General features: G+C 40.0%; 1 protein-coding gene across 1 annotated transcript in view; it reads left to right on the plus strand.

Annotated features, from left to right (window-relative positions):
• Positions 1-21,281, plus strand: part of DNAH6 (dynein axonemal heavy chain 6) — a 168,865-nt gene that overhangs the window by 17,290 nt on the left and 130,294 nt on the right. Inside the window, exons 11-24 of the mRNA XM_063129118.1 lie at positions 1,655-1,855; positions 3,420-3,540; positions 5,301-5,452; positions 5,927-6,079; positions 8,117-8,368; positions 9,694-9,822; positions 12,688-12,801; positions 14,214-14,357; positions 15,557-15,769; positions 16,367-16,459; positions 17,693-17,812; positions 19,806-19,986; positions 20,333-20,429; positions 20,864-21,059. Of these exons, the coding sequence (XP_062985188.1) occupies positions 1,655-1,855; positions 3,420-3,540; positions 5,301-5,452; positions 5,927-6,079; positions 8,117-8,368; positions 9,694-9,822; positions 12,688-12,801; positions 14,214-14,357; positions 15,557-15,769; positions 16,367-16,459; positions 17,693-17,812; positions 19,806-19,986; positions 20,333-20,429; positions 20,864-21,059 (2,166 nt within the window). The remainder of the gene's footprint in view (positions 1-1,654; positions 1,856-3,419; positions 3,541-5,300; positions 5,453-5,926; positions 6,080-8,116; positions 8,369-9,693; positions 9,823-12,687; positions 12,802-14,213; positions 14,358-15,556; positions 15,770-16,366; positions 16,460-17,692; positions 17,813-19,805; positions 19,987-20,332; positions 20,430-20,863; positions 21,060-21,281) is intronic.

Genomic DNA, 21,281 nt, shown 5'->3' on the forward strand with positions numbered 1-21,281 from the left:
GGAAAATGTCTGATATCTGAGGTTAAGCATCATAAATTGCACAGTTGGCTGGTTTGGCTGTAATGCTAAACCATAGTTTACCATTATAAGAATGAGACTGTGTGTGTTCTCCTTGCCCCATCTCCTGTGGTGCCCAACAAACTGTGGTTAGTCTTAAGTATGGTTAGTGGAAATAAGCCAAATTCAAATGTGGTTTAGAGAGCAGCTTTGTTTCTGCTATCCATAGTTAGGCTTAACTTTTGTTTGTGGTTTGAATGATGTATTAAACTATGGTTAATCTAAAATGGAAGTGGAAGTATTTGTATGTAAACCACATAGAGCTTAAGTATTATTGATAGTAAGTTTCTGATTTCATGGCTGTGCTGGAGGAGAGGAGAGTAGAGGGAAGGGAGAGTGTGTGAGCTGTGGCTCATTCTTGTAATGATAAATTTAGCATTTTGACCAAAATGGGCCGATATGTATTTTATTATTGTGCATTTCTTTATCAGAGGCTCTAAAATCTGCGGGACATCAACAGGATCTTTGGCCTTAGCTAGACCTAAGGATTATCCCAAGCAAATGGGGGGGGGGTCGTCCCTGCCTGTTCCCCGGATCCCCTGTGAGTCACTTGGATGCACAGGGATGATCCCTGGACAATCCCGGGATATAGGCCTGGTCTAGCCATGGCCATAGTCTAAACTTATATAGATGATCTTCTACTCCCATTTAATCCCCTTTGAAAATGTGAGCTCTGCAATGTGTTCTGATATTATACATATTTATTACTGTCAACCACATCATGCAAATTTGTTGTCCATGTTATAGAGAAACAGTATTGTTCAGTAATTACCAGCCATTTTTTCTGGAATTTTCTGGACATTCCAGAACATTCCAGACCCTAATCCTGTACTTGTTTTCTCAGAAATAAATCACATTTTGTTCAATAGAACTTAACTTCCAAATAAGTGTGTATAAGATTTCACCCTTAATGTTCAAATAATCTGTTTTATCTTAAAGAGATAGCCAAATAGAAATCTGCTTCTTGTCTCTTAGCAGACATAATTCTGCCATAGAAAAGTATGTTCCTGTGTTATATACATTTTCTATTTGGTTGCAAGCCAATATGTTTTAATTGTTAAAGCAACTAGTTGATATGCATGTTCAGGAAATATTATAAATTTCAAAATGGAAAAGTTGATTTAAATCAATGATTTAAATTGATCTATTTTGATAATTTAAATAAATGAATCAGCTGCGTTGATTTATATTAATCAGATTGAGTCAGAGGGTTGGTGCAGTTCATTTCCATAAAGCTATAAAAGTGAATTCATGTTTTGGAATAATCCCAAATAAAGTTTGGTTTCATATGTGTTTTGTAATTTGTAGTGGCTGAATTGTAGTGGCTAAGGGACTCAACTACAAACAAGGAAGTCCCTGGCTCAAATGTCATCTCTGTCATAAACTATTAGGTAATTTTAGGCAAGCCACCTTCTCTTAGCCTGAGGATGTTTGCCATCTATCTTACAGGGTTGTTGTAAAGTTTACAACAATGTTATTTATGTGAAGAGTTTAGATTCGAACCATCTAAAAGTGTCATACAAATTTTTAAGTATTGCTTTTCTTCCTTCAGCTCTTTCCAAGGTTTACAGATTTTTCTCCTACGTTTGTCCAACAGGATGGTGTGGCAGAGATTGTGACTCAGTTTCAGGTGACCGTGTTATCTGTTGCAAACCTTGTTCCTGATCAATACTTTGATGCTTTCACTCGTCCTGTTATTAACAACAAAATTGAGGAAAAAACATGTGGTGAAGGACCAAGCTTATTAATCATGTTTAAAGACGATAAACACCTCCAAAACATTATCTTTCAAATAAAGGTACAGAACACTGTTTGCTTGGAAACCTCTTTAGATTTAAACACTTTCTTCATATTTCAGAGCTTAATGTTGTTGCTGAGGTTCTAGTTCAGCCTTCCTCAACCTGGGGCGCTCCAGAAGTGTTGGACTGCATCTCCCAGAATGCCCCAGCCATCTGGCTGGGGCATTCTGGGAGTTGTAGTCCAACTCATCTGGAGCGCCCCAGGTTGAGGAAGGCTGTTCTGGTTAGAGGCCCAACCTTTTCTTGTTCTTTTTCTTTTTGCTCTGTCTGCCCATTAGAAATGAACTAACAACAACAATTTTGGTAATTTTTGGTTTGTTCCCTGAAGTACATGAATATAATATCCCGGAGAAAATGTACCCTTATATTTTATAAACGTGTATATTGTAAGTGGCAGTCCATTTGACCACTATAAAGATAAATAGAATAGTTAGGATTGTCCCAGCTACTTAAATTCAATGGGGAAAACCGAACTGGCTAACAGATTTGCTCAGGGCCAAATTAGATGTGAGGTTAATAAATACATCTTTGAATTTTAATGTGCCCATTTTTAAAGATTCAAGTTGCAGCTGCTGAGGTGTTATTGGGATCACAGCTCATTGGTGTCAGTGGGAGCTTTCCTCCTAATGCAAATAACAGCTTTGGAGTAGCGGTTTTCATAGAGAACCACAGCAGGCAAGGAAAGGTTGAAATTCCCCCTCCCCGCTTACTTTGGGCATGATAATTATCAGCCTCCCCACAGTGGTTGCTATTTGCATTTTTAAAAATGTGCACATCAGATGCGTGTTTAACATCATGTCTAGTTTGGCCCTTAGGCAGCAGGCTTCTAATTCAGAAATGGGTGGCTCCACACATTGCAGTTCTGTTAATGGGGACCAACAAAGAGGAACACAACCCTCACAAATTGGCTAGGTCTCCCCCCTGTTTTTAAATAGCTAAGTGGTAACAAGCCTCAAAGAAAAATGTTGAATTTGGATAACATCCGAGACTAGATTCACCTCACTGCAGGGCTCCACTTTCTAGGCATTGTGGCAGGGAAGAAAGTGTCTCATTAGAGAGGCACTAAATTTTCTGCACGATTTCTTGCAATATTTGTCAATATAGGTGGACCTGATGGACCTGCCTGCAAGTAAATCTATTTGTGAGAGGTATTCCTGCTTGCTGTTTATATTGTATTTTGTATTTGTGTTTTTAAATTGTTGGTGGTTTTATTATGCTCTTCATGGTTTAAATTTTTGTGAACCTCCCAGAGAGCTTCGGCTATTGGGCGGTATAGAAATGAAATAAATAAATAAATTGCTGTTTGAAATGGCAAGCTGGCACCTCTATCCATGGCAGTTTACTTATGAGTAGGCACCTTAGCTTGCTCTTTGTCCTTTTGTCATGTCTCTTGTGCTTCATTGTTCCTATGCCAATCTTTGTGCACATGTACTACAAAGTTGTAAAGCAGCATAGGAATAGCAAGGGACAATGAAAGACAAAAAGGAATAAATGAAGCTAAAAGAAATGAAATCGAGCAATGTTACGGATTTCGCTTACCCTAAGATCATTATCAATTTTTAGGAAACAATTAATTCAGCATTTGAAGCAGCCAATTTGTATGCAGCTACTTTTGAAAAGTTTCGATCATTTTTCAAAGAAAATGAAAGCCTTGACTTGGAAGCTCTGAAGAAAGAAGAACCTGGTAAATTTTATTTCATAGTTTATTTTTTGTTACTAGTCTATAGAGCTTGTAGTGATCTATTTAGCAGCTTGTATTATGCCGGTAAAGATTTGCAGTGTTTATACAACAGATTTTTTTAGAAATGGCTTTAAATGGAAAGTTTACACATTCTACATTTCTTTCATGGGACATAAAGCTGGTGTGATGTAATCATTAGCTTCCAGGTACTGAATCTCACCTCAGTTATGTACTCACTAGGAAGCCTTAAACAAACTGCTATTCTCTCAGTCTTACCCCTCTTCCCTTCTGCAATATGTGGATAATGTTAAAGGCCAACTTTACACGTTATAAATAATATCGTATGCAAAATGCTCTGAACACTCTAAAAGGGCTACAGAAATGCTAAGGGCCATTAAAAGGTAAGTATTATGTATCCCATTCCTTTTGAAACCAAGACAAACCTTACGTTAGCGTTAGAAGACAGTCAATCCCAGCCTGCCGTATGCTGAGCTGACCAGGGAGGGTAAAATCTCAGGCACAAGAATTCCCGTTCGCGAACTTTAGTACTGGGACTCTCTGCCACCTGAGTCTGTCAGAGAAGAAGTCCAACAGTCAATCCTCAGCCTGCCATACACTGAGCTGACCTCAAACACACACACTCCACAGCAAATGCGAGCTGCAGTCTATGAAAAGCCTCACAGTACTTTTCATGGCACCGGCCTTAGAAAGCCAAAGTCCAAATAGAAGAGAATCCATATGCAGAGTGCTTTCAAAGTCCCAAATGGTGATGGATCGAAACGGAGGGATTTCAGGCCATGAGTCGAAAGACGATCATAGCAAAGGCTCTTCACCTTTCCTTCCAGCTTATAAAGGGATTTCAGACCTGTTCACCACCAATTGACAGACAGGGGCTCTGGCCCGTAAATCATGACCATGTCCAAACAGGGCAGCACTGCTCAGCCCACCAAGCTGACGCTACAATCCCAGTGTCTCCTTCAACAAAGGGCCCCCATTTTTCTAAAAACACACTAGCAGTTCTCAGAGAAGTCCAGCAGCTTCAAGGCCGAGACACTCGCGTGAGAACTGACGGAGACAAGCTTGCACAGACATGCCAAACTAGTTTTCATTATATCTACTTACAACCATGCAAAGCCTCCCTGGCCTTGCATGAGAGTTATACCTGACAGGCTGTGCCCAAATATTCTCATAGTAAGGTGATAATGTTCTACAGTCCCCAACAAGAAAGTTCCATAGATGCCTTGGCTCTCATCCTCAAGTCCACATTTTTATGGAAAGCTTCTCTACTTAATCCTCTGGCACTGCAAAGACTTCCTTCCTGGGATTTGCATAAAATGTGGGTGCTGCCAAAGTGACCTTCTGAATCACTTTGCAAAGGAGCTCCTCTCTCTCTGTTCACTTAAAGTAGCCCTCCTAGTTGCCATAACATCTGCAAGAAAAGAGTTGGAGTTGGGGCTTTATTTATCAAAGATCATCTCTGTACCTTCCATGATACCTGGGTTGTCCCTGGAGTTGATAAAACCTCTCAATGTCCTGGAGCTGGGAGAGGCTGCCTCCACATGAAAATGAAAAAGCTTGTTTAATTTGCAGAAAACCTGCCTGTTTTACGCAAATTAAATATCTCCTTCATCCATCAACGAGAAGAAACATTCCTTTTTATTTTATTTTATTTTATTTTATTTGAAAATAGAATACAGCTGGGAAAATGTCTAAAGCATCTATACATTTTTAACTGTATTTCACATTCTGTGTATAATAAACAGACGTTAAATTCTTTGCTGACCAACTTGAGAAGTATCACAAACAACATAAGGAAGCTGTGGCCATAAGGCAGAAGAGAAACCTAGGCTTGTTGCTCATAGATGCTAAAAAGCTGAAAGACAAACTAATTCCATCACCAAAGCGCTGTTTGGAGGTAAATCTACCATTCCCTTTGACACTGAAGTTGGGTGGTAGTTTTTGCTTTGTAAGGGGACTCTCCAGGGTGCAGAAGTATATTTGTTTTTAAATTAAAAAAAAATGATTTTTTAAAAGACATAAATGGCTGAATAACTAGTGACTTCCAGGATGTGTGGAATATTGACAGCCGTTGACCTTTCTGTTGCTGAGGATGTCAGTTGAAGTAAAAAAGGTGGAGGAGAGAAATAGTAGTTAGAAGAGATTTTGCAAAATTACCAGTGATCTGTGGTGAAGGTGTTATTTTTCTTGTTATATGAAACATGTTATCCAATTAACACATGACCCATGATGTTCATATATTACAAGCTGCATAATCTTGAATAAGGAACTCATTCATGTAAGTTAAGCAACATCGTTTCTTAGTAAAACTTTCTCTCTTAAATTATTCCAGTGCATTTAATGTTATCTAACTGATTCCTTGGCATTCTAGGTTATTAATGAAATGCTTCCCATAATTGCGAAGAAAAAAGTGACCGCCATTCTAGCTGAGGCAAATGATGCTAAATTTAAACTGGAGTTTTATCCAAGTACAACTACAGAATATGTATTTAGCTTGATATTCCTTGATGAAATACAAGACAGGGTATGTTCACCATATTGCTCTTACTAGCTAATATTTACCAACTTAGCAAGTACTTATTTATTTATTTATTTACAAAATTTATATACTGCTCTTCATTCAAAATTTCGGAGTGGTGTACAAGATAAAATAAAATAAAAACAAAATAAAACTCTTTAAAATAGATTTTAAAAGAAGCAAAATGTACAGTAAACAGTGGCTAATCGTTAAGGAAAGCCTTCCTGGAATAATGACATTTTCAGGAGGCACTGAAAGGAATACAAAGTTGGCGCCTGCCTGACCTCCAGAGGCAGAGAATTCCATAGGAGAGGGGCCACCACGCTGAAGGCTCTTCCCCTGGTGGACTCCAATCGGAGGATGGCTCTATGTGGGACCATCAGGAGCAGACCCTCAGATGACCTCAGTGTCTGGGCTGGTTGGTAGGAGAAGGCTCTCTCTCAGGTATCCTGGTCCCAAGTTGTTTAGGGCTTTGTACACAAGCACAAGAACCTTGAACCTGGCCCAGTAGCGAATAGGCAGCCAGTGCAGTTCCCTCAGCAGAGGAGTAACATGCTGGAAAGGGGCAGCTCCGGACAACAGCCAAGCTGCAGCATTCTGCACTAGCTCCAGCTTCCGGAGCAGCTTCAAGGGCAGCCCCACATAGAGCGCATTGCAGCAATCCAATTTTGAGGTTACCAATGCCTGTACCACCGCGGCCAAGCTATCTCTGTCCAGGAGAGGCCATAGTTGCGAACCAGCCAAAGCTGGTAAAAGGCACTCTGAGCCGCCACGGCCACTTGAACCTCTAGCGACAGATCTAATAGTACCCCCAAACTATGAATCTGATCTTTCAGAGGGAGTGCAACCTGATCCAGAACAAGCCTTTCTCCCGGACTCGGGAACCACTCACCCACAGGGCTTCCATAATGGATTACAGTACTTACTGCTGCAGCTGTGGGAAAGAACTGCACTTTGCTTGCTTGCCCTATCTTCTACCTCAGTATAGATAATTTAAATTGAGAGCCCTGTAATCCATTACCCTTAAGAAAGCGGAATGCCGGTAGATCCTATTGAATCAGAACCAGAATCCATTTCGTCCAGCATTCTGTTTTCCACAAGAGTCGGCCAGTCACGCTGGGAATCATGGAGAAATGGTACAGCTCCCCTCTGTGCCACATATGACCTCTGGCAGAGAGGCTGAATGGATGTAGGCATGCATTAGTTCAGTCCCTCCCTCACACCATGGTGGAGGCCAGTAGGGGATGAAGGCTGAGCACCACAAAGTCGCTGTATAGCCTGTTGTGGCATGCATGATCTTTCTTTATATCTCCACTTCATCGATTCTAGGCCCTAGAACAGAAGGTGGCTGAAGTAAGGGATGTAGCTCTTCCTTGCCTGCACTTTCTGTTGCTGGGGGAGGGGCAACAGAGGAGGATCCTCCAATCAAATGAGTAAATGCAATAAAAAGCAAAGGTAGCCATGTTGGTCTAGGAGGGGAAAAAATCCAAAATGCACAGTTGGGCAATGCCTTTATTAGGATCAACCAAAATGCCACAACCAAAATCCAGAACTCTTCATCAGAAAAAGTGGTACAAAAAGCAGGGGAAGGGGGAAAAGCTAATAATAATAATAATAATAATAATAATAATAATAATAATAATAATTCCAAAATTCAGGCCAGATGTTGCCACTAGTTGAGGTTTTCTAGCCCCCACAAGGGTCAGGAGGTGAGAAGGTTTAAACCTTCCCTACCCACACCAGTAGATACCAATCCCAATCCAGGTTCCACCTGCTTACACCAAAGTAAAAAAACGAGGGAGATGATCAGCTGCATGTGCCTTACTTAACAAATATTTCAATGTTGGGACCTGACTTTCATATAGGTTATATGTAACGTTCCTCTATCTTTACCGTTTAAAAGAATCTGGAATTGACTTACATTTAATTTGGTATTTTACAGCAATTTAGAATTAGCAATGACATTAGCTTTGATCAAAGATGATCTGTGAAGGCGTGTTTTTGAAACAAACGGAAGAATAACTTATTTCCCTGCACCCCCAGATCGAAACTCTTGAAGATGAATCTAAAGTCGTAACAAAGATGTATCAGCTTATTGAACAATACACGGTGCCAGCTCCTCCGGAAGATTTGGCTTTGTTTTCTAGTCTGAAACCCTCCATCATTGCTGTTCGCAATGCAATTGACAAATCTGTGGGAGAAAGAGATGCCAGTATTGTTAGATTCTGTCAACTTTTAGACATAGATGTTCATGAACTAAATGAAGAAGTTAAAGATGTTAAACACCAAGCTCAGGTACAGAAAGAATCATTTTTTTCATGTCTGTATCTTAAAGAATTACCATTATGCATTTCTGTTATTATTGTATACTAGCGATTGGGCACCACTAGCTTCCTGCAGTGTTGAGCGTGGAAAGGAAAGCACATGAGGGGGCCATAGCTCAGTGATAGAGTGCTGCTTTGCCTGCAGAAGGTCACAGGTTCAGTCTCTGGCATCTCCAGCTAAAAGGATCTGTTGGGAAAGATCTCTACCTGACAATCTAGGAAAGATCTCTACCTGACACAGGCCATAGCTAGACGGGGTGAAATCCAGGGATGATCCCTGGGATCGTCCCTGTGCATCCACATGATCGGGCGCTGTGGTTTGTCCCAGCTCCTCGCAATTCCTCACGAGGAGCTGGGACCCGCGCACAGGGCACAGAGCTCCTCAGGAGCTCTGCACCCATCGGGGGTGGGGTGGGAGGAGTGGAGAAATCATTATTTTTTTAAAAAAATACTTAACTTCTGCGCACAAGTGCTCATGCGCTCCGGTCTCTTTAAAAATAATAAAAAAGGGTGGGTCTCTCTGAGATCATCGCACGCCGCGTGTAAACAGAGGGGGATCTCACGATTAAAAAACATTGTGAGATCTTCACCCCTCCGTCATGTAATAACAGGTAGGTCTAGCTAAGGCCTCCGTCTAGAGAACCAATGTCAACCAAGGTAGATAACACTGGGCTTATTGAAGCCGTGTACTCAGCGTAAGGCATTTTGCTAGGTAAAGTCCTAGCAAGAACTCCACGGTCCTCTGTATTTTAGTTTGAGCACTGTGATCAGCTTTGATTTCATTTCAAAAATCTATTTTAGAATTTCATGCAGAGAAATGAAACCCCTACTTGGCAAATAGTTTTTAACAGGACATATTTTGAACTGAGTAAAAGCGGAAGGGTCAACAATATGGGCTATGCTCACAGATTAATTCACAGAAAAGTGAAGTCATGGGCAAAGGGCTCTCTTCAACCCCTTCTTCCAAGTGTGAATACTAGCAGATCTGGGCAAAGACCTCTACTTATTATGTAACTCGGCTCGTTAAACTTCTATTTGGCCATGGACTAAAGTGAGGAGTTGCCTGGCTCTACTTTACAGTTAACAATGGAGAAAAATTGAGGAAAATTATTTGGTGCTCTGTCTAGCAGGGATTAAAACAGGTAGAGGGAACTCATTGCATATGCATTGTACTGCACATTAGATACAGATCATATGCCCCACTGAATTTAATTTTACTAGTTTGACATGCAGTACTTGTATTTAAACTTTTATGAAAGCTAAATATAAAAGCAAATGAGTTTTGGTTTTTAATAGGATCCTCAGATTTTGGATATAGACACTGACCAAGACAGAGTGAGACAATTTCTGGAAGAGATGCAAACCATTCTTGATGACCTACAGAAACGTGCATTCCAGTATAAATCCTATCAGAAGAATTTTAAGGTAATTTGTTTTAGAGATCTATACGCTATTTATGTAAGTCTACAGTATGGTTTGCCAAATCAAGAACATCACAAGTTTTTAGTGGAAAGGTAGTATGGTTAGTGGTTAGAGTATTGGACTAAAATTGAGACTGGGCACCCTTGGGCCAGTCACTGTCTTTCAGTCTAAGCTATCTCACAGGGGTGTTGTGAGGATGAAATTGGGGTTTGGGGAAAATCATATATACTGCCTTGATCTCTGGGGATTAAAGATGGAATATAAGTGTAATAAATTAGAGCTATTTCTGCATACTCCAAATTGATCCCACAATCAGTGAAGCAGCTGAAAAATTTGAAGTACAGGAGCTCAACATCACAAAACTCACAGCCATGTCCCAAAGTAGAGTCCAAAAATGGAGGCAGCTGTGGGAAATAGAATAGAATAGCAGAGTTGGAAGGGGCCTACAAGGCCAGCGTGTCCAACCCCCTGCTCAATGCAGGAATCCACCCTAAAGCATCCCTGACAGATGGTTGTCCAGCTGCCTCTTGAAGGCCTCTAGTGTGGGAGAGCCCACAACCTCCCTAGGTAACTGATTCCATTGTCGTACTGCTCTAACAGTCAGGAAGTTTTTCCTGATGTCCAGCTGGAATCTGACTTCCTGTAATTTGAACCCGTTATTCCGTGTCCTGCACTCTGGGAGGATCGAGAAGAGATCCTGGCCCTCCTCTGTGTGACAACCTTTTAAGTATTTGAAGAGTGCTATCATGTCTCCCCTCCATCTTCTCTTCTCCAGGCTAAACATGCCCAGTTCTTTCAGTCTCTCTTCCTAGGGCTTTGTTTCCAGACCCCTCATCAACCTGGTTGCCCTCCTCTGAACACTTCTGTATCATCAAACCAGTTCTAGCAGTTTTCAAGCATTTCAACACTAGGGGAAATCCCACAATTTTACCGTGGCATCCTGCTTCCTTTTTCTCGTACTCCCTTTATGCTAGGGGTGACAACGGCCGACAGAAAGCTCTGACGTGGGCTGATCCATGAAGTCACGAAGTGTTGGAAGCAACTGAACGAATAAACAACAAACTAACTTTCACCTGGGCTACTACAGAATAATTCAATCTCATGAAAGCTGTTCTCTCCCACCCATCACATAATGTCTATGTTACAGACATTCACATGTTTTTTGTATCCCACCATAATTGGTGCTCAAACTAGTTTTGAAGGCTTTTATAGCTCTTCCCATTTTATCCAAGAAAAGGTAAAACTAACTCCCACTTGACCACTACTGTGCAGCAGATGTATATATGTGTGTGTGAGGGGGGGGGCTGTTTTGACATGACTGTCATAGGCACTTATTTAGTAGTTTGCATGATTATTTTTATCTGTATCGGGGTAGGTGGGAGAGAACTATGTATTATGATGCACTGAGCTTTCTGGAGGAAAGACAGAATATAAATGTAACAGGAAAAGTGCCGTGCAAAACACACCTCTAGCTCCCGGCAATACTTCAATATTGAAGAACTTCCTTTTTCTTTCATTTTTCATTTTGGAGGTGACATTGAGTAAACAGGAAACCGTTTGCAATCAATTTTCAAAACAGTCATTTTTAATATTCTTTTATATAAAACATTTATATGCAATCTCATTTTAAAACAATTCAGAAACTATTTTACCCTAAGTAGTCATTTCCCTCCTATTTCTCTAAAGTTAGAGCTAAATAAAAGTGCTTTTAAAATGGCCACTAATTTTAATAGTCATGAACTAGGAACACAGCTACTACTTTGGAAATAATTGCATTTTAAAGGGACCACATGACTTTGAGGACTTACTTGTTTTTGGTATCTATTTTTGTCTAAATATGCTGAAATTATCCATTTAAATTGTGTATGGTGTAACATTGCATCAAGAAATTTGTAAAAATGAAATCCTGATTTCCAGAACTTATCATCTAGTTTCTCTTTGTTAATAGTTTATTCTAAACCTCTACAAGATAAAATGAAAGTAGAACTGAAGTAATTTTGATCAGTTTTATTATTGGCTCACTTAAACATATTAACATTACATCCTTGTAATCATCATAATCATAGTGAAGGGTTTTGAAAAACAAATGTTCTATTAACAACAGGCTTAATTTGAGTTCTTGTGTGCCTTTATTTTACTACTGCTCTTTTTACCAATATATAAATGGTTTGGCATTCACAGGTAATGCTAAACCATGGCTTAGCATGAAGTACACAATTAGGACAGTCCCAATCAAATATGCTGGTTCACATGCTACCCCTTCCGTTTTCTAGCACAACCAATGGAGGGAATGTGCTAGCATATAAGGAAAGGAACCTCTCGTGCAAGCTCTGAGTCATTACTGACTCTTGGAGGGACGCCAGCTTTCGCTGACGTTTTCTTGGCAGGCCTTATAGCGGGGTGGTTTGCCGTTGCCTTCCCCGGCCGTTGTTACCTTTCCCCCAGCTAACTGGGGACTCATTTTACCGACCTCAGGAGGATGGAAGGCTGAGTCGACCCGAGCCAGCTGCCTGAAACCAGATTCCACTGGGATCGAACTCAGGCCGTGGGAGAGTTTCAGCTGCAGAAACTGATGCTTTACCGCTCTGCACCACACGAGGCTCATATGTGCTAGCATACAGTTCTACTTTAAAAGAATCCTGTCTTATTACGTAGGAAACCAGACATCGTATTTAAAAAATAATAAATAAATTATGGTTACAGAAATAATAACTTGATACATGTGTATGAGAATTTGATCCACCTTTTTTCCTGACAGCCAATTCCATACCATTTTACAGTTGATTATTTGTTAACGAACATGCGTGGTAGGTTATTTTGTAATGTACATTCTCAGAAAATGAAATTATTCTAATCCTTTCTCCATAGGTGGACGTGACCAAGTTTGATGCTCTGGAAGAAGTTTGTGCAGAGCTGAAATTGAAACAACTGTTATGGGATTCTCTTTGTGAATGGTCAATACTTGAAGAAGATTGGATGGAGGTAAATTGCATGCATTCTTCTTTAAATCATGTATAAGCAACCTGAATGGCAATTATGAGTATGAATGTTTATGTTCAAAATGTACAAATTTGGATCCAGAAAAGGGGACTTTCTCTGTATGGTGTGAGGAGGTGTCCAAAAAGCTGGGGGTGTTTCCTTGGCATCATCCAGGAAAGCAAGGATCATGTTTGTGATCTTTTGAGTGCTGCATCCTCTGTCTCCACTCCCAGTTTTTTCCCTGCCTCACTCAGGACAGTCATCCCTTGGGTTTCCTCTCCAGTTTTCCACTTAAAACAGCTTTTCCTGACCTCTTTTAAATTCTTTTCTCACTATTTCTCAATCTCAGGCTTCTGAGGCTACCCTCTGTTCTCCCTGCCCACCAAACCTTCCCTTGCTTTCTCATCTCTGTTCTGATGGCTCTGGTAAAGCAGGGAGCAGTGGCATTGAAAAGCCAGGAAAGAGGACGATGCACATTGGATTCGTTAAGGCTCCACGTGTGCCTCTTCACAGAGCTTGCTGGCATCTCGCTCTCCTGACAGCCAAACTGCTACTTCTCCTGAGCCTCGCAATCGAGCTACCACAGTCGAACAAGTCAGACACTAGCACCAGGAGCATGAGGAAGTGGGTATCTCCCCAACCTCCAAAGTGGCCAGCTTTGGAACAGCTGAAAAGTCTATTGATCAAGAAGTGATTTCTGAGGCCTCCGATGTCGACTCTGTCCCAGTAGAGTATGCCACGGCCCACACACAACTTTTGGAGTTGGTGATGGGGGAGGTAGGGGGCAGGGATCAGAGAAGTGCCTCAAGAGAGTGGCTGCCATTTTACCTGCCCAGAATCGTCCCACCAAATCCAGGTGTTGCGATCTTCATTGATCAATTTAACCAAAAAATTAGCGTCGTGGTAGTTGGTGAACTTACCTTATTTCTTCGATTCTAAGACGCACTTTTTTCCCATATAAACGTCTCTAAAAATGGGGTGCGTCTTAGAATCGCGGGTGTGTCTTATGGTTTTTTTATCTGTTGGTGGTACTGAAATTAGTGTGCGTCTTACAATCGAAGAAATACGGTACTAACCAAATCCTTGGTAGGCATTTCCTGAGGCAGCTGGGTACTCCAATGAAGACAACAAGGGCATCATCCTTCCCTCAGTCTTCACTTTACTGGGTGTATTCTAATCTTGCCTGTTTAAATGTTTAAGACTACAATCCTGTTCACACTTACTTTGGAGTGAGCCCAATTGAATACAATCAGGTTTATTTGTCCGTAAGCATGCATAGGATCTTATTGACTGTAACAGAGTGGTGTGTGCTTTTTTGTGCCTGTTGTGTTCAGTGTGGATTTTGTTTTCCCACTTCTAAAGCAATGAATTAAGAGAGTTTTCCTCAACTTTGTTTGTATGCCTATTTTCCACAGAGTAAATTCGATAGCTTGGATCCAGAGTTATTGAATAGTCAGGTTTCTAAGTATGCTAAGTTTGTGCATCAGTTGGAAAAAGGGTTGCCTCCTAACAACGTTGTGCCACAACTCAAGGAAAAGGTGGAGAGAATGAAAGAAAAGGTACAAAATAACTACGTGAAATTGACTTTCAGACATGTTTTAAAGGGAAAACAATAATTTTGTCAAGACCTACTTTCGAATGAAAATTTGAGATTGTGCCCTACTACTAGCAGTAGCAGTAATAAATAATGATTTATGAAGCATTTAAAAGCATACTAGCCTTGTTCAAAAATATTATGTGACAAGTTCTCGCTCACAAGATCACAAGCAAATACAACCTAAAACAAATTAGTTGTCAACATGAATAGTGAAATAAGGCCAAAATGATAAGTGAAATGATAGATCAAGAAATGAAAATAATAGAAAGCAGAAAGGAGATGGTCTCACATCACTATGTGGGGCTGCCCTAAAGGCTATTCCTGAAACTAGAGCTAGTGCAGAATGCTGCAGCTAGGCTGTTACCGAGAGTTGAACCCTTTCAGCATGTAATTCCTTTGCTGAGGGAACTGCACTGGCTGCCTATTCGCTACTGGGCCAGATTTAAGGTTTTGGTACTAGTGTACAATGCCTTTAACAACCTGCCCTGTCACTGAGGTCATCAGAGAGCATGCTCCTATTCATTCCACATGAACCTATGGCCCAACTGGCGTCCAACCCAAGAAGAGCCTTCAGCGTGGTGGCCCCCTTCCTGTGGAACTCCCTGCCTCTGGAGGTCTGGCAGGTGCCAAAACTGTGTTGTTTTTGGCATTTCCTGGAACAGTTCGTTTCCAGGAAACCTTCCTTGGTTGAACATCCACGGTTTAATTGGCATTCTGTTTATAAAAAGGATAATGTCAGAAAGGGCAAGTCCTGTTGCATGAGTGGAAGTCTGCTTGTGCAATGTTGGATTTTAGCCAAAGCCCCAGGAAAATAATGTCAGATCCTAAACCTGTACAGTGGGCTGAAATGTGCAATGACTTTAGGATTGAAAGAACAATAGGAGTGCTTTAGTAGCTGTTTCCTCTCCATGGTGCAGTCCATTTCATCAGTGTAAAGCTGTATACATAGTTTTAGGAACCCCTCAACCATTCCTGATACAACGTAATTGCTGTAGATGATGGTGTAACAACAATAGCAAGTACCGCAGGAGACTACTTGTGTAATGTATGTTATCCTCAATCTTGCATCTACATATAATAGTCGGTTTGTTAGTCAGCTCTGCACATTTAACAGGAAAAAGTTCAAGTTAAGGTATAATTGTGTGAATCTTATTCTTTTAGCTTCCTGTTATCACAGACCTAAGAAACCCTTTCTTGAAACCCAGACATTGGGCAATTCTGGAACAAATAGTTGGTGCACAATTAATAGATGTGGAAAATCCATTAACCTTGGAGAGACTCGTTCAGATAAATGCTTTTGACTACACTCAGGAGTTTCAGGATGTGTCAGGACAAGCTTCAGGAGAAGCTTCCCTGGAGACGATTCTCAAAAAGGTACATTTGAATAAAATTTATAGTTTAGTAAACACCCTAATCTTGAACTGATGAAGAGTAAAGAAACTGTCTGTATTTACTATACTGAGGCTTGATTTCTAAGCATACTTACCGAACTCATTGGGCCTTAACAAGCTCTGATAAAAATGCATAGGATAAAAGACTGAAATCTTAAGAACTCTGTGAGATTTACTTCCAAGTTGAGTAGTGTACTCTTTGAGTAAGGAGAGTGGCTGCATTTGGGTGACTACGGATGGGGTAATATATCAGTGCAGAACCTTGGCCCATAAAGTACCTTTGTTAAGGGATGTTGTGTAAGAACATGGATTCTTCAAGTAGGACTGTTTTTTAAAAGCCTACTAAAATGGACACTGATCGTCTGTGCTTCTTTCAATTCTGTTAAAACTGTAATAAATCTTGCTTGTTATGTGGAATATGAGAGAGCAGGCATTGCAAACTCCGGTGTGTTTGAAAGTCCCATTTTACTGAAAGAACTGTTAATTGTTGAGTTTGTCTGTCTATAATAACTCAGTCTGTCAAAGCTATTTTCAGTATTATATGCATTATACTATTTACAATGCCTGTTTTTCCTACCAGGTGGAAGATTCTTGGAAAACAACTGAATTCATTGTTCTTCCTCATCGTGATTCCAAAGATGTTTTCATCCTTGGTGGCACAGATGACATTCAGGTTAGAAAGTAACTTGATTGAACTCTCTCGGTGTCCTGTGTTCACCTGACAATTCCAGTAATTATGTATGTATCTATGTATGTATGTATGTATGTATGTATGTATAATTTTGCTTGGGTTTTTTGATTTTCCCAAGTGATACATTTTATTTTTTTTGCAAAATCAAATATTCAGTTCTATTCTATTAGCTGCTATATTTTAAAACTGTGTTCAATCCAGCCCTAGTTAAGCCATGTGGATTATCCACATGTCTGCCTCACTTGCAAACAAAGCAGGCTCCTGTTTTTCCATGCAAAGGATCAGGCAGAGGAAGGGAGAAAAACCAGCACTCCTTCCCCACTCACTCTCAGGCTCAAGCAATTTTCTTTCCAGTCCCGTTCACTTTCAGCTTCAGAAAATTGGGCAAGGAGAAAAGTCCTTCAAGCAGTGGAACGCAATGAAGGTACACTAGAGCAGGCTTCAGCTTTCTCCCTGTGTACTCATTTTCATTTTAAACATAGATCACTGCTTTGTTTATGAATGGGGCTGGCACATGACTAGAGCGATGATGTTGATTGCCTTTGGGCGTTGGGTCTACATATCAGACATCTAGACCCTCCACGTTTGTTTTACATTACAGAATTGACGCACATGCTCGAAAGGACTGTTCCTTCGGGAGAACGGTGCTTTCTGCAATTATGAACTATGACATCTTACCTACCCTCCTCCATTATGTGAGCTAGTTATTCGCCCATAACGTGTGATGCACAGAGACCACGAAGAAAAAAGGCAGGTTGCTTACTTGTAATTGTAGTTCTTGGCGTGGTCATCTGTGCATTCACACAACCCACCCACCGTTTCTACTTTTGCATTGATGTCCTTGTTTCATTGGTACTGAAATGTGAATCCTCTCGATCTCGAGACCAGTTAGTCGGTCTCAGGGAAGGCGGGAACCCAGCTACACATGCGCAGTGGATGGTGGGGAAGGGTTCCCACCAAAAACACTCCTCTGCTGAATTGAAGCTCCGCGCAGGTGCAGAGCTCATAATGTGTGAATGCACAGATGACCAATCAAAGAACTACAGGTAAGCTGCCTTTCAATAGCTTAAAAGTCTAATGATGATCAACTGAAAATTCTTTAATAGGTGGACAGCCCTAAAATTACATCACTGACACATACTTTAGTCGAAAATCAAAATATCATTGAAAACTCAACCATCAAAATTCTGAAAGCTGTTTTACTTTTTCTTCAAGGTCATTCTAGATGACAGCACTATTAATGTAGCAACAATTGCCTCTTCGCGATATGTAGGTCCTCTTAAGGCACGAGTTGATGAATGGCAAAAGCAGCTTTCTTTATTCAGTCAAACATTGGTGAGTATTATAAAAGAAATTCTTTTTCTTTTAAAACAAAGGAGTAACCTTGAAAAATTGAGCTAACATCCACTTAAATAGTTTCTAACAATTGCAATTATGTGTTGGTTGCAGATTTGTATAAATAGGTATAAATTTCATAGTGAGACGGTTCAGTAATAGAGTTATCTTGACTTTCCATTTGAAAGAAGTAGCTCAGAGGTCCCATTAATCCTACAAAAAAATAGATACATTGTAATGTTTTTTCTGATATTTCAATGGAGGGACCTTGCCAGTCTAGAAAGGAGAATTTACCTTTACCTTTAGCAAGATAACGTTTATATTTCAGCTAAGTGTAGATGTATGACTGGCTCTTGATGTTCATGGCTTCCTGATGTTTTGGACTACAACTCCCCATCAGCCACAGCCAGCAAGGCCAATGGTCAGAGATGATGGGAATTGTAGCCCAGAACATCTGGAAGATACCACAGCGAGGAAGGCCGATATAATCCATGTCCTTCTGTATTAACAATATTGATTCTGGTTAGTTTATTACTTACCAGCCCCAAAATAGTGTAAGTAGGGCACTGGCAGCAGTTGAAGAGGATACTGAATTATTTAGATATGTGAAAAGTTACAAAGGGTGTGAAGGTGATACTTAAAGTCACTATTGAAGGGGCAGCTATAGCTCAGCATTAATGTGTAAAGTAATATAGGGTGACCATATGAAAAGGAGGACAGGGCTCCTGTATCTTTAACAGTTGCATAGAAAAGGGAATTTCAGCAGATGTCATTAGTATACTGTATATGGAGAACCTGGTGAAATTCCCTCTTCATTGCAACAGTTAAAGCTGCAGGAGCTATGCTAGAGTGACCAGATTTAAAAGAGGTCAGGGCACCTGCAGCTTTAACTGTTGTGATGAAGAGGGAATTTCACCAGGTTCTCCATATATACAAATGACACCTGCTGAAATTTCCTTTTCAATATAACTGTTAAAGATACAGGAGCCCTGTCCTCCTTTTCATATGGTCACCCTAAGTAGGGACATTATCCCAATTTTATTTATGAAGTGCTGTATTCAAATTTGGTTTTGCTACAGGAAGAAAATGGGGGGATGTGATTGTAGTAACTGTGAATAGCATTTACTGAAAATATTAATATAGCATATTGCAGTCTCCAAGATCTACTGAGAACTACGCTTGGATTTTTTATTATTGTCATGATTACTCTGATCCATAACTCCATCCAAGCTTTTTCAGGTATTTAATGTGTTTGCTTTTCCTGAACACGTGAAATACCTGAACACGTTTGCTTCCCCACTCCTTTTGGTAAGAGTGTAGCTACATGCACATATCTCTCTGCACTGAAATGAGTAAGTAGCCCCTGCTTGCAAGAAATCAGTTCGCTGGATGTGTGCATTTCAGGTCATCCTACTGCAGAGAGGATAAAATAAAAATGATAGTTTGCCAATGCCAAAAATAATCAGGAGCATGGAATTTTCACTTGAGAAAAAGCTAAGAGGTTTATGAGAAATTAGGGGACGTTTAAGAGGGTTTCGATTGAAAGAAGAATTGCATGATAAATGCAGGGCATAATAGTTCTAAGGAATGTTAACTATGCTGAAAAAGAGAATGTCCAGGTGGTATTAATACCCACACCCCTCTTATACTTGAAGGATATTTGTATAAATACCACAACGGTCTTCACTGTAGACTTTGCTGTAGACTTGAGCTTATAAATAATTGGTGATAAACTCAAGAGAAGTATATTCATATTTTAATGTTAGAAGTGCTCAGTATTAACTGTGCTAAACTGCTTCCTGCAGGGACTGGTAAATGTTCTTGTGTGGGGAAAAACCACAAAGCCTGAGGCATCAGTAACCTCATTTGTCTGATTTTCACATAATAGTATTTTTAAGACAGTAACTTGAGGATACAGGAATAAACAGAGCCACTATTTCTTATGTTTTTTCCTAATTTAGAAGGCTGTTTAAAAGGTGTTCTTGCTTCCTAGGAAGAATGGCTGACATGTCAGAGAAACTGGCTCTATCTAGAAAGTATTTTCAGTGCTCCTGATATTCAAAGACAGCTACCAGCAGAAGCTAAAATGTTCTTGCAGGTAGACAAGTCCTGGAAGGAAGTTATGAGAAAAGTTAATCGTCTGCCTAATGCCCTCCGAGCAGCTACACAGCCTGGTATTAATACATCTAATATATGTATTATTTGCATGAAATATAACTAGTAGCCTTAGGATCCAGTATCTAAACCTAAGCCTACAAATATGATTTTTTAAAAAGTCTTTGTTAACCCATTTGTCTTAGGTTTTGTGATCTCCCTCTCTCTCTCTCTCTCTCTCTCACACACACACACACACACGTACCCAACTTGAATTCTCCCTACATGTTTATCCCATTTCAGCTGATAATTGTTTTTTGTTTCAAATATTGTTTCCAGTGTCTATGTTTTCTTTTCTTTTTTCAGCCCAGCACTTACACATATTTTCATTGTGAAAGCTTATTAATGATTATTATTCTGTCACAGGCCTTTTAGAGACCTTCCAGAATAACAATGCCCTTCTTGATCAAATTCAGAAATGCCTGGAGGCTTATTTGGAATCCAAGAGAGTTATTTTCCCCAGGTTAGTTAAGAATCAGGAAGAAGGCAAGTAAGCCATCTATTTATTCAGTATAATCTAGGTGGAGAATCTCACCAGATTTTTTGAGTGATACTGATGTAAATAGAAGTGTTAACTTTCTTTCACTTAAATTAATATGGTCTTAAAATTGCTTAATTTTGGCTGGATGGTGTCTGTAGACTTGTTTATTTTTAAATGATGTTGGCTGGGGGAAAAGCACTATTTGATTACTTGTTTAATCCCCATTCTTATGTAAATTTGTATTGAATTATTTATTTAATCCCCATTTTATATAAGTTTATATAAGGTTCTCACCAGTGATATGTTCGATTGAAATAAATAAGATTTTCTTATCTTAAAATATCATGTAAAATATGCTTTGAAAATAAGCATATGAAAATAATGTTATATTTCAACACTTCCAATATCATTTACAGATTTTACTTTTTATCGAATGATGAGCTTTTGGAGATTTTGGCTCAGACCCGTAACCCTCAAGCTGTTCAGCCTCATTTAAGGAAGTGCTTTGACTCAATTTCTAAACTAGAATTTGCCTTTATGGCTCCAGCTGAAGGAGAAGAAAAAGTTCTCACCAATGATATTTTAGCAATGCTGTCACCTGAAGGTGAGAGGGTAAGCCATGACTTAATTCCAATTAAATGCCCTTTCTAACAGGAAGTTTGTGTGGTGGTGGGCATGTATATGGGGAAGGGGGTATATTGCGCTTCTGTGTATAGACACGTTGTACACCTGGGTGGAACCTGTGTCAATGGGACCCAGGCTACCCAGGATCAGTAGTGAAAAGCAGGTTTTGCTGTCAGTGCGATGTTATCCCAAAGTTTTAGTATTTCCCCT

The sequence above is a fragment of the Elgaria multicarinata genome, chromosome 6, assembly GCF_023053635.1.
Source record: "Elgaria multicarinata webbii isolate HBS135686 ecotype San Diego chromosome 6, rElgMul1.1.pri, whole genome shotgun sequence".
In the NCBI taxonomy this organism is placed as follows: Eukaryota; Metazoa; Chordata; class Lepidosauria; order Squamata; family Anguidae; genus Elgaria; species Elgaria multicarinata.